The sequence below is a fragment of the Diaphorina citri genome, unplaced genomic scaffold (genome assembly GCF_000475195.1).
Source record: "Diaphorina citri unplaced genomic scaffold, Diaci psyllid genome assembly version 1.1 scaffold284, whole genome shotgun sequence".
Taxonomy (NCBI): Eukaryota; Metazoa; Arthropoda; class Insecta; order Hemiptera; family Psyllidae; genus Diaphorina; species Diaphorina citri.
Window position 1 is genome coordinate 13,718 of NW_007377720.1, and position 12,684 is coordinate 26,401.

General features: G+C 34.5%; 2 protein-coding genes across 12 annotated transcripts in view; one reads left to right on the top strand and one right to left on the bottom strand.

Annotated features, from left to right (window-relative positions):
- The window catches only part of LOC103507049, a 54,022-nt gene that overhangs the window by 13,436 nt on the left and 27,902 nt on the right, over window positions 1–12,684 (top strand). For 4 of the 10 annotated variants that reach the window (XR_001809441.2, XR_541242.3, XR_541243.3 and 1 more), the window contains exon 7: window positions 10,810–10,876. The exons of 1 other annotated variant lie outside the window; for it this stretch is intronic. The gene's annotated coding sequence lies outside the window, so the exon portion shown is untranslated. Of the gene's footprint in view, window positions 1–7; window positions 253–3,140; window positions 3,339–10,809; window positions 10,937–12,684 lie in introns of those variants that run through there. 5 more of the 10 variants (XR_001809443.2, XR_001809442.2, XR_003390899.1 and 2 more) reach the window with 4 other exon arrangements.
- Window positions 1–12,684, bottom strand: part of LOC103507056 (cadherin-89D) — a 63,503-nt gene that overhangs the window by 10,548 nt on the left and 40,271 nt on the right. For both annotated transcript variants that reach the window (XM_026822012.1, XM_026822011.1), the window contains 6 exons: window positions 4,102–4,217; window positions 3,581–3,711; window positions 3,113–3,268; window positions 2,618–2,726; window positions 2,205–2,410; window positions 1,650–1,778 (listed from right to left, as the gene is read on the bottom strand). In XM_026822012.1, the coding sequence (XP_026677813.1) occupies window positions 1,650–1,778; window positions 2,205–2,410; window positions 2,618–2,726; window positions 3,113–3,268; window positions 3,581–3,711; window positions 4,102–4,165 (795 nt within the window). In that variant the 5' untranslated portion in view covers window positions 4,166–4,217. The remainder of the gene's footprint in view (window positions 1–1,649; window positions 1,779–2,204; window positions 2,411–2,617; window positions 2,727–3,112; window positions 3,269–3,580; window positions 3,712–4,101; window positions 4,218–12,684) is intronic.

Consider the following 12,684-nt stretch of genomic DNA (forward strand, 5'->3'; position numbering starts at 1 on the left):
TTTTTAATCAATCGCCTTTTTTTGCAGTTTTTGGCACACTAACACGGCTTCTCATAATATTATTGAAGAAAAAAAATCATTTAATTATGGATATGCATAACAAAATGACAGAGAGGAGGAAAAAGAACCTGTTATTTTTCGGAACTTGATGTCCCAAAATGTCAATGATGTTCTACCTCCTGATGATGAGGTAGCACTTTGACAACATGAATGTCTAATTATTACATCATCCCCCAGTCTCGACACCATCAGGTAAATTGTGAATTTATTCCAGCCATAACACATGCTTTTGGATTATCTTGGTTTTTTCAACTGCTAGGTCAATTTAAAAGTCTCTGTAAGCATTTTATCTCGTCAAAATAACAGAAAAAATGCCCCTAGGTAAGTTATTGTGAATGTGAAGTATTTGAACAAAGGACTTGTACTCGTATACGTAAGTACAGCGCACAGTATAATAACTCGTGTCTTATCGCCTCATTCATGAACAAATCAGTTCTCATGAAAACTATCTAATCAGAGTGCCTATGACTTCATAATCAAACACAATCAATTATTTTGATTTCCGATGCCTAATTAACTTCATATCGGAGACTTGTGAGAAAAAATCCCGTTCCATTAATTCTGTGATGAGATCTGGGAACATCTTCAGAATTTCCTGAACTTCCTCATTTCCGTCTTCGGCATAATTGTTTTTGTCCTACGCCTAGGTCCTAATGCTGCTATCAATTCTAGTCATGGTCTTATTAATTCGTCTATAATGAATGCCTCTCATCTTTCATCGTCCGCAATAGAATTGATGCTGTAACCATCAATCATCTCAGTATTTTCAGGGACAAGGAAATTTTATTGGAACATTCTGTTCATACTGACGTGACGATGACGGCTAGAAAAAGTTCCATTAAAAAGAAATTGTTGGAGAAAAGAGGAGAATTTTTAAAAACCAAATTAATTCGGAGTCTTGTATCTTATTTTTACGAGTATGTAGTACCTAATTTTTAACTTAAAAAAAAAAAAAATGTCTATGCAAATTTGACACAAAAGACGTGGCGGAATTTCCTGATGTAGAAATATTTGTCTATTTCTAATACCGTACTGTAGGTTCTGAAATGTAAAATATTTTGACAGCGGAGTTTCTTAGGTGAGACCAGGCCAAAAGTACGGCAAAGTATGACGGAAAACATCTATAACTTCCTCTAAGAATCACATAACCAACACCTTGTTAACATCATTACACTAATTGCTAATCAAATCTTCCTACACGATTGTATCGGTTTTTTCGTGTTGATTTAATAAGATCTATTTCAATTCTTGGGAACATCCGCCACAAGGTTTGGCAATTACTTTCACCATCACGGCGCGATCATTCATCGGAGTGAATTCATATCGGTAACCATGATGTGATTTGCTAGGTAATTGATTGATTTAACCATTGTATATCAGGTTAGCTTGTGGTTCTGGGGAGGGTTATTGTTGATTCACTAGTTTTGAGCCGGAGATAAGTGGAGTAGTTTTAATTGGAGGAAAAATACGAAAATTAGTATTCAGGATAGGTTTTACCAATATTTTTTTAGTCCCTAAAAGGCCTTCTAAGGTAAGGGCTAAAAAGAATGAAAATCTGCTGAAATGAATTCATATTCTTAATTTCTTACCGTGATGGGATAAAACTCCGGTATCTGAGCGGAGTAAACATCCCGGGAAAACTTGGGGTTGAGGTCATCATTGTCATTGACGTTGATTTTGATAGCAGTGGTCGCATTTCTTGGAGGATTACCTCGGTCCTGAAAACAGCCAAAAACAAAAACTGGTTGAATGACATTTGGTTACATTACAAACCTCATAAAAAAGTAAACCATTCGTTTCCTTATCTTGAAGTCCAATCTTATTTAATTTATATATCTCTGGACAAACAATCTCGTACTTTAAAGAAACATTCACCATCTTTAAGTTTTAGAACCTTCTCCTAAATATCTACACTCATACCTACCGCATTTTGTTAAAAGTGGATTATCTTGATAAAGTGCAAACTTGTCCCGCGCAGTTCAAATCTTCCTTACCTATCTCAAAAATTTGGACAATGTCGTTTTGATTTTATTCGCAATGGAATATGTTGAAAAAAAGCTTCACTAATTTGAAAATATGTGTCAAAAATTCCTATAGAATTTTGTACCTATCTAAAAGAAAGTTGTTCCTTTGAGTAAACTTACAGTTGCTAGTAAAACCAGAAGGAATTGGGTATCCCCCGCCTCATAATCCAAAGGTTTCTTGAGTACCAGGGCTGCTTTGTGGTTGTTGTTTTCCAATGTGAATTTGCCCTTGTCATTTCCTCCGATGATCGAGTATTGTACATCCGAGTTGGGAGTGTTTGGCTTATCTTTGTCAACCGCTTGAATACCTTTGAATATCGTCAAACCTGCAAAATGATTTGTTTCTCATTAATCCTGGATGTGTACAAGGGGCACATGACATTCAAATTCGCGCCCTATAAAATAAATTTATTAAAATGATTTCAAGAAGAGTTTTGGACCTGAAACAAATTTAGGTATGTGTCCAAATGTATCTTCTGAAAGCACAAAATGAGTTGCAAAAAGAGAAAATTGAGGATGGTTTTCCTTCTCACCTGTTGGGGTTAACTCATCAACAGATACTTTGTAGGGGGCGTCCAAGAAGATGGGTGAATGATCGTTGACATCTTCAATATAGACTGTGACTGACAAGTATGATGACACCTGAGAAAACAATTCATAGCACTGATTAATGATCATTGTTAGCAGTGGCGTATCCTTTTTGGAATCTGGAAAAACACCGCTATCTTGAAGACTACCACCGATTGGCATATTGTAAATAGGTTGACAGTTTTCCCTTTATGAAAATCTCACGATGAGTCACTGATTGTTAGAATAATAATAGACTGTTAGTCTTTTGATACTATAATTATAATATTGCTTACCTTATTTTATATGTTTCCCTAAATAACAATAATGTCCCTAGATAGTCTAGATATTTTTCATTTTCGAAAGTGTTCTTCTGGGGTTGATCAGCCTTTTGAGGGTTGAAATTTTCATTTCAAATGATTTGAAATTTTTATAGTGTTGAATTTTGAATTTATACTTACCGTATCTCCACTATCTTCATATTCACAGACGAGCCGAAACTTGAGTACATTTTGAGGATTTGGACTGTCCACCAGGTCTTCCAGAGATTTGGCCAACCGCACCGAAACCGTGGTCCTGTTCACTGTTCGGAATTTGAAGAAGTCGATATCTTCCGGCTGTGGAAATAAAACAGTTTTAATTTCCCTGAATTACAAAGGTGTCTTCAGAGCATCACCTACTGTAAAAGTGTCTTTAAATACCTGAATTTCACGGTATTCATGACAGTGTGGTTTCCATTTTTAAACCTTTTGGTAGGCTACGTATTTCGTTCTCTTAACTCTGAATTTTACCTTTCGTTTCTTAATGAGGGCTTAAAAACCACTTCGATATCCACCAACTACCAACGTGACAACCTAAGAAATTCTAATTAGTACCTAGTGGTATACGAGTATTTCTTTGACGTAGTTCCCCACAGAATTGGACATTACCTTGTCAACAGGTTGCAGTATCAAGTTCTTTCTCGGGTAAACGTCAAGTTGAATCACTTCTCCGCCTACCGGTAATGACTCTGGAACCCTCACGAATCGCAGGTATTCTCCGAGCGGGTAAAACTGGCATCCTGGAAAAGAACATCGTTTCTTTGAAAAGTGCTGAAAGGCTTTTAGTGAATCGGCATTCGGCTTGTAAAACGACGTCAAAGATCTACCAAATTCTAGTCTGACACTATTGGAGTACTTGAAATTCTTCACCAATGTATCAATATTGAATTCAGATTTTACTTATATGACAATATCGATATCACCAACTCCACATGAGTTTGGGAATATAATTAGTTATTTTGCCTGTGGGCATTCCATAGGTCTAAACCTCTAAACTAAAGATCCAATCAACAAGAAAAAAAAAAAATATTAATCCTGCATTAATTATCTCGTCCAAGCTAATCCAAGCTAGTATACGTTAGTAGTTCATTAATGAAAATTAAGGAACTGGAAAGTAAAAGCAGTTGTACCTCGGCATGATGAGATGCAAATTGTTGACACGAGGACCAAAATCAATTCAATGCATTTGGCCATCACATTTGTAAGTCAGTGTCCATTCAGAATGTATGAGGGATTGTACCAGGTCCTGCAACATAAGAAAAAGTTAACTTTAGTTGATTTTATTAAATTTTAGCTGATACCAAAATTCTAGTTGATAGCAATCCTCTCTTCCTCAGAGAAATATAACATCCAAGTCATGATGGCATTTATTCAGTGTTGATTGGAAAACTGGACCCTCGAGGTCACACATTAGACCTGGTCACTGGGCAGCCGGCAATTTTTGCAGATCTCTCGATTTTGTTGTGTGCTTATAATTTTCAGCTCAAAATCCGGATTACAGTGTATACTGAGAACCTACAATTCTAGAAGATGCCTTTCGAGATATTACTGATTCGAGGTCCAAACAATACGAGCTATGCTAGACAGCTCTGTTGTGATTTTCCTATCTCGAGCACATGGTGTCTAGGTAAGACTAAAGAGTCCAATAGATCATGCGGATAAACTGAGATAATTCAGATAATGCACTAATTGATGCAGTAAATAGAATGCATCTGATATTCACAAGCTAGGCAAACAGAGGGGTCTATTTGAACTCAAACCTGTCCGCAGTTGAATTATACCAAGTACAGTGCTACGCTGTCAAGTGGAAAATATACCATCAAACAGAGAGAACTCTGTGCTCAAAATTTAATGACATCATTTTGTATTCTCTGAATTGATGTGGTTACGTTTCTCTGCCAAGATGTGGTACATTAACAAGCGGGTTGCATGGCATTTACGGATTACGAATGGGTATTCAAATGGTTTTTGATGACCTCCCTACGTATAAAATTATTTGTTATTTGGTAACGTCTCTCATCGATGCAAATCGGAGCATTGTCATATTTGTCATTAAGAAAATGGAATGCATAGGTAATAATAATAAATCAATTGTATTGTCTTGTTTTTGACCTCATTTTTGATTGCGTTATTTTTTGAAAATTTTGAACAGTTAATTGGACATTTTATGACAGCTGATGCGTTCCCAGATCAAAGAGAAGAAAACATTCTGGGTTGCAAAAATGCTATCACGTCCATGGACGATAAAAAAGATTAGCCAGAACTAGTAATGGTTATGAAGCTTGTCATCACTGATTGAAAAAGGAAATCCCTAATGAGATCTCAAATGTCCATTCCGAGTAATGTCTAGTTCAGTTTTTATTTTTAATGAGCACTATACACTTGAAACTCTTGAGAGTTGTCAGAGCTGAGAACCGGCTAGCAGATTGTTTCATTGTCTGACAAATACTTTGATTGGATTGTTTTGATGTGTCCTCTGTATCTATACTGTAGGTAGGGATATATGTGTGAACTATGAAACTCTAGGAATTTACTATTGTCAAAGGTACAATTTGTTGCAAACAGTAGACGTCTGACCTTTGTACGTCAAATTTAAGAAAAGCATTCTGGAACTGCAAGAGAAATCTAGTGTTCTACATATTTATACTGCTAACATTTTGTATTGATAAAATGGATAAATCTTTAGTATTTGCTCAAGGAGGTTTTCGGCTTCTGGTAGGGATTTGTTTTTAACACTTTCGGAAGTTGTTATATTTATGTCGATGTCGTCTGAAGTTAGGGACAATGTCTTCAGCGTGACTATCACTACATGTGGGCAGATGAACATTTTCAAACCTACTTTCTTCTATGTGTTTGAACATTATCACATTGAAACAAAGCTATTGAAAATTCTGACAAAGTAGCTTTGTGAATTTCTATGTTTTGGTTTGGTGTATAGTTTTTGACAGTTTGTCACTAATCATATGTCAAGTGTCTTTGATGAGTCAATAGCCAATGTTAAGTGAAAGATGATTTTACAAAAATCTATTTGGACCAACAAACCCAAAAGAAAGTGACTGTTAAATTGTACATCATAGCTATTGATTAGAATGTTGATCTCTCTTTTGCCAAAAGTTTTCATGTTTTGCTTTTGTTTGTTTCTTCAGTAGGTTGTACGCATAAATAACGGTGAAAATTTCACCCATGAGTCTAGTAAGTACTGCACAATAAAATTATGAGTCTAAAATTTAGACATAAGAACATCATCGACATCATTTACTGGTAAGTTGCAATTTATTGTATGTTATACTTATAGTTTAATAGTTTATGGACTTTATGGTGACTGTTTGTCCTACATATTCTAATATCGAACTATGATTATTATTTGATTATATCGTACGTAACTTCATTGATACCAACATGGTTCTATTTTCATAAACAGTATTTAACCTAAACTTTAATTTACCTCGTTTAAATTTCATGCAAGCTCCATACCTTCTGGATGATGTGCAAAGATAAAGCTGCAAATTGAACATGGGTTTCAGCTTAATCGACCAAGATCTTCTAATAACAGGGGGAGATGATTGCTAGAGTTGAAGCCTACATGGGTGAATGTAATCGTTATGATAGTATTGGTGGATTTTTGATAACATAGACATTATTTTATTCAAGAAAACTAGGTTAGTTAAAAAGGCAGTAAAAACATATTTGTAAATAGTGATGTTATGTGCTTGCACTTCATGTTGTTTTATTGGATATCTAGAGTCTAGACTTCTAGAACGTTCAAATAAATAGGAAATACTCGTATAGTCTGTATCACGATTTTGCCCCAAAATCCAAACACCCAAACACTAATGGACGGGGGGGGAGGGGTGGATGCTCCAAATTTTCGAAGCCTGGCCTATAGTACAGGAGAAAAATGAAGCTTGAGGGGGGGGGGGGGGAGGGCCCCCCCGCCCCCAGTTTTGGGCAGGGCCCTTCGGCCCCGATTTTTCGGAGTCTGACATACAGTAAAGGAGAAAAATCGAGCTCGACCTAAATACGGCCCTGATAGCTCCACAGTTTAATAAATGTCCAGTAGGGCATCAGGTCATCCTGACAAGTTACAAGATGAAATCAAGAGAAAGACGAGTTCAATATTCAATAGCAAGTACAGTACATAGTGGATTCAATAGGTAGCATACTCACTCATAGTGAACCATCCTACTATACAAACCTGCCTATCAGCGGCAACATCACCATCAAGTGTTGATAATTGTCTGATATGCAATTAAAACAACTAGGTAGGTTTGTGCGTGGTATATGCTCCATCTGCAATAAAGTTGGATAGCAAGAAATTGTCTGCTCCTATACCTGTATTGAGAAAAGTTCAGTGAGCTTCAAAGACCATGAATCCAAATGGGTTCAGTGAGATAGTGGGAAATCCTATCCCCATCCCTTATAAAATTTAGAAAAATTGGACATTTCTGCTCTAAGTGGTAAACTCTACGAGTTATTTCCCACAACCCAATACCTAAGCAGATTATACGAATGACAAACATTTCACCGAGAAGTTAGAAGTCGATTTAAATCAATGACAACAAACCTTTTCCTTCCCGAACGACATTCACTAGTTAAAGCGCCTTATCGAGAGAGAGAGGGAGAGAGAGAGAGAGAGAGAGAGAGAGAGAGAGAGAGAAAGAGAAGAAAAAACAAGCATGTGGGACTGTTTTGATGAATGATCCAAGGACAACATTTGGCAACCGTCTTATCAGAATGAACTTTCGACTTCTGGGTGAAAGCTTCCAGATCTTAAAGTGATCAATAGTGTCCACTAGATTCTTGATAGTTTTGACTAAAAACTACTCGATGAATTATTTTTTATGTGCACAGATTTCGATCACTGTTTATTATTGATTTTAGCTATTAATATACCTTACCTTATTTATACTGTCGGCTAAGACTAAAAAGTCCCATTATGCGGTATTTAAGGTACTCCCTGAAAGTGTCAAATGATAGTGAGAACTATATTTGGTATATGAGAAGCAATTAAAAGAACATTTAAAATCAATATTGCTCCTCAGAATGTATTCGTTCAACCTATACATAATTGCACAGTGGTGAACCGTTAATTTTAATGATTTTAATGATAAGAAAGGACCAAATGAGGTAATGTATTTAACGTCTTCGAATCCACTAGCACTTGAACCTTCAAGTTCTTGTTATATACATAGGTAGATACTCGTATGTGAGCATCTTATTTGAAAGGAGTTCCACTTCTAGTACATTTCTTAAAGACGTTGCTATAGGTATTATCAGTAGACCTTTTGAGGGAGATTCGATCCTTTCCCGACATGGTTTTCTTCATTCCTGAATACGGTTTCCATCGAGGACTATGCATTCCATTTTATGAGTAAGTCTAGTGCTGTACTCCAAGCCGCAAAGAAATAGTTGATGCGGCTATTTCACATAAGCTTCTTGTACATGGAAGTAGGCATGCTGAAAGTGACTTGGTTCAGAGTCATCTTCACTTAAATATCTGAATAATTTAATAGGTTGTCTATCGCGTAGGTTGTCTATCAAAACAGGATTTTCAACTTATCAGACTTTTTCCGCATTTTTGAATGTCGCATATCACGGAATATGCTAATTGATCGACCAACTTGTTTATCTCCATAGGTATGCACAATTACACAGGCACCTCATCTTCAATAGTGTATGTATAACACCTAGTAACATCAGATAGACATGGGTACTGGTCGATCTATGGCTATAACTTGAACGCAAAGTTCAGAGAAAGTTGCTTGCAATTCACAACCTTAGATAATTTATGTAACTTTTTATTTACTGAATACCTACTTCTTCACAAACACTAGTTGAAAACATTGAAAATCAATAAAAGAGTACAACTTGCATGCCATGAAATTGCATTTATGGAGTGTTCATAGATCATTAACTATTTCACCCGAGTATACGACTGTTAAATGGTCTAATTATAATCAGACTATTAGATAAAGATAATTATCTAAATAGTGATAACGATAATTTCAGTGAATTATTCTATGCGAGTTATGAGATAACTTTATGTGCAGTTTATGTTACATCAGTGGGGCAAGTATAGTAATAACTTGTTACTTGATGGTCAAGTTACTGGTGACAATCGGCGGGAATAAAGATCGCCCGCCAGCTTCAATAATTTCCTTGTACATCCCATCATATGCCACTAACACCCCATAATATGCCAGCTGAATCTCTAAACTAAAGTCTCTAATCAATTTATCATCTATGAGAATGATATAACGCTCTAATACATCAAGTGAGGTGTTGAATGTGGTCACGGGCCCCTGTCTAATATAATAACTAGCAATTAGTTATATTGTTATTATTGTGGCCGTAGGTATTAGGAACTTAAAGACAGACATACTGGATGTTTCAGCCAGATCGATAAGTGTGGATCGATCTGTCAAAAGATGGGTCACTTGTTCAGGTAGTACAAAAGGTGTTTTGGTAAAATTCTGTGACCTTTCATTGATGCTTCATTTGCTAACAATGTACGAATTTACGTACCTAATCCTCAAAACCGTAGTAACTCTGAACCTGCCACAAAAGACGTCTAATCTCTTCAGCCTACCCATTAACAACTTTCATTACTACACGATTTTCCAGTTTACTAATTGCCATGGTAGAAACATCCTTCATCCATGGTTCACACAGTAGCTGTTGTCTGATGATTTGTATTGTTGTATCTTCATATTCTTCCTTGAGATAAATATGTGCAGTTTTGACACCTTCTAGCCCGAAGATATTTGGCATGATAAATCTTCTCGACTCCCGACTTGAAGATTTGTATATTACTATTATTAACTATCCATTATTTATTGCTGACAACTCAACTTGCTTGTTTGAAAATTAGGATACTTTCCTTTTCTCACTTTTGTTTGTTGATTTTTGAACACTTTGGTTGATAGAATGGCGATCATGTTGATATTTTACTCCAAGACAGTTTTGAGTGACTTGTGAAATTTTTTGTGAGGTTTGAAATGTTACTAGGTGTTGGGCTATACAACCTGTACATGTTATAAGTAGGCAATGTAGGTATATTATCCGTAAGTGCCTACCTAATACCTATATACTTTCATACATATAGTTTATAAATAGTAACTATTAGCTTGTCGTTGTTATCACATAATTGCTGTGTTCGAGGTGAAAAGTAAACTTATAAATAAAAATAAATAATAATTACCTACAACACTACTTCACCATTTTATTAATTTATATCTACTAATGAAACTACCTCAAGATTAGGTAAATCACAGTCTGGTTTTGTAAAAGTTCCTTTTGCAGCCTTGATCGAAAACAACTACTTCATACCTCATTCATTCAAGTCGGATTCAGTGCAAGTTTTTGTATTCGATTAGTAAATCCCGCTGAATAATATTAGCATTAATCCAATTTTGTCACCACTGGCACTGCTTTGATTTTAGATAAAACACATACATATATTTCAAAGCAAACTACTACATAATTATTTATTTTACTCTTGTGATTTAATTAATTCATCACATGGCTGATCATAATTGGTTTGTTTACTTATCCAGCCAGAGTAATTCTTAACATTTCTAAAAAGAAATAAATAAATGCTTTTTTAAGTACTACTTTTGTGATTCATAGAAGTCTTAGTTCGAGCTATTGAACGTTGATCTGAGGAATTAATAAGTGAGAACCAGTTCGAAGGAATATCGGCTAAAGATTGCAGTTATTATAACCAGTTGTTTACAATTTCAGTCGAAATGATCGTACTGACTTACATAACGTCTTTTAAGACTTTTTTTAATCAGCTCTCACAATGTTAGTTAACCATTCCCTTTTTTCCATTTCAGGTCTTCAAACTGTAAGATAATTACGAGTAATTCAAATTGCAAGTTTGCCTATTGATGTGGATGTGCTGTGAGTACCAAATAGCCTTTTGTAAATCTGCGTGCATCGCGAGAAACCATTTTTAGCCCGTTCTTCCTTTATTATTACGATAGTAATAAAAAAAAAGGTATAGTGGACGGGCTATTGTATTCGCTTCGGTGTCGTCTGTCAGTCCCCATAGACCTAAATACGGCCCTGATAGCTCCACAGTTTAATAAATGTCCAGTAGGGCATCAGGTCATCCTGACAAGTTACAAGATGAAATCAAGAGAAAGACGAGTTCAATATTCAATAGCAAGTACAGTACATAGTGGATTCAATAGGTAGCATACTCACTCATAGTGAACCATCCTACTATACAAACCTGCCTATCAGCGGCAACATCACCATCAAGTGTTGATAATTGTCTGATATGCAATTAATGTTAAGCTATGCCGAGCAAGGCCAATAAATGGATGGGCGACTTAAACATTAAAAGGAACAAAGGAAGAACGGGCTCTAGTCTTGCTTTTAAATCATTACATGAAAGTAAAATAAAAAAAAAAATTAATTCAATAATAATAATAAACTGAAGTAAAATCAAAAAAATCAATTCAATAATAATAATAATAATAATAATAATAATAATAATAATAATAATAATAATAATAATAATAATAATAATAATAATAATAATAATAATAATAATAATAATAATAATAATAATAATAATAATAATAATAATAATAATAATAATAATAATAATAATAATAATAATAATAATAATAATAATAATAATAATAATAATAATAATAATAATAATAATAATAATAATAATAATAATAATAATAATAATAATAATAATAATAATAATAATAATAATAATAATAATAATAATAATAATAATAATAATAATAATAATAATAATAATAATAATAATAATAATAATAATAATAATAATAATAATAATAATAATAATAATAATAATAATAATAAACTGACTATTAAACAAATTAGGTAGGTACATAGGTACTGATTTTCTCTATTCACGATCGAATGAACTACGGGCTAAAAAATTCCCGGAGGGACGGGCCCAGCTTGTTCAGAAATATGTCTGACGCTGAAAGGAACTTGGGAAGGTACGTATTCTTCAGGTCAAAACACTTTGCATTTTAATGATTTTGCTTAAACGCTCTTTTGAAAAGAAAAAATACCCATTTGGCCTGCAGTACTTCCCGACGAGTCGGTACATTGATATTGATATTTCTTGCGAAGTTCGCATATTGATTCGGTATTCAAAAGAAATCATTACTCAAATGGGCATCCATTAGACAAATTAAACCACTAGTTTTGTAGGTAGTAGTACCATCTCAATGAGTGGTTTCCAACTCAATGACAAAACTTGAAGAATAATTTACAGAGTTACCTATACATAATGGCTTTTTTCAACTTGAAAGGAATTACCTACTTCAGGTATTCACGTTGACCAGAAACCAGAAGGAAGGTGCATTTTTATTAGTTTAATTTCGTATTTTATGTGAAATGGTATTGCATCTAAAGTCTTGGAAAGCAAATTTCCGCCACAGTTTTACGTATACTTTCATAAATGTCAACATTGTCAAGTTTTGAGCACCCCTGTTGTAAATCTACAAGTTTGAATACTAGATAAATTAATCATGAATGCTAGCACCCTGGTAGGTAAAATGCTATAATGTTCCATCACTGATTGGGGTTATTATTATTATTATTATACAATTGGATCAAACTTTATTTACAGATACAGATGGTAACAATATAAATACAAAATATAAATGCAAAATAAAGTTTGATCAAGGGTGGGGTTAATGCCTAAGGCATTC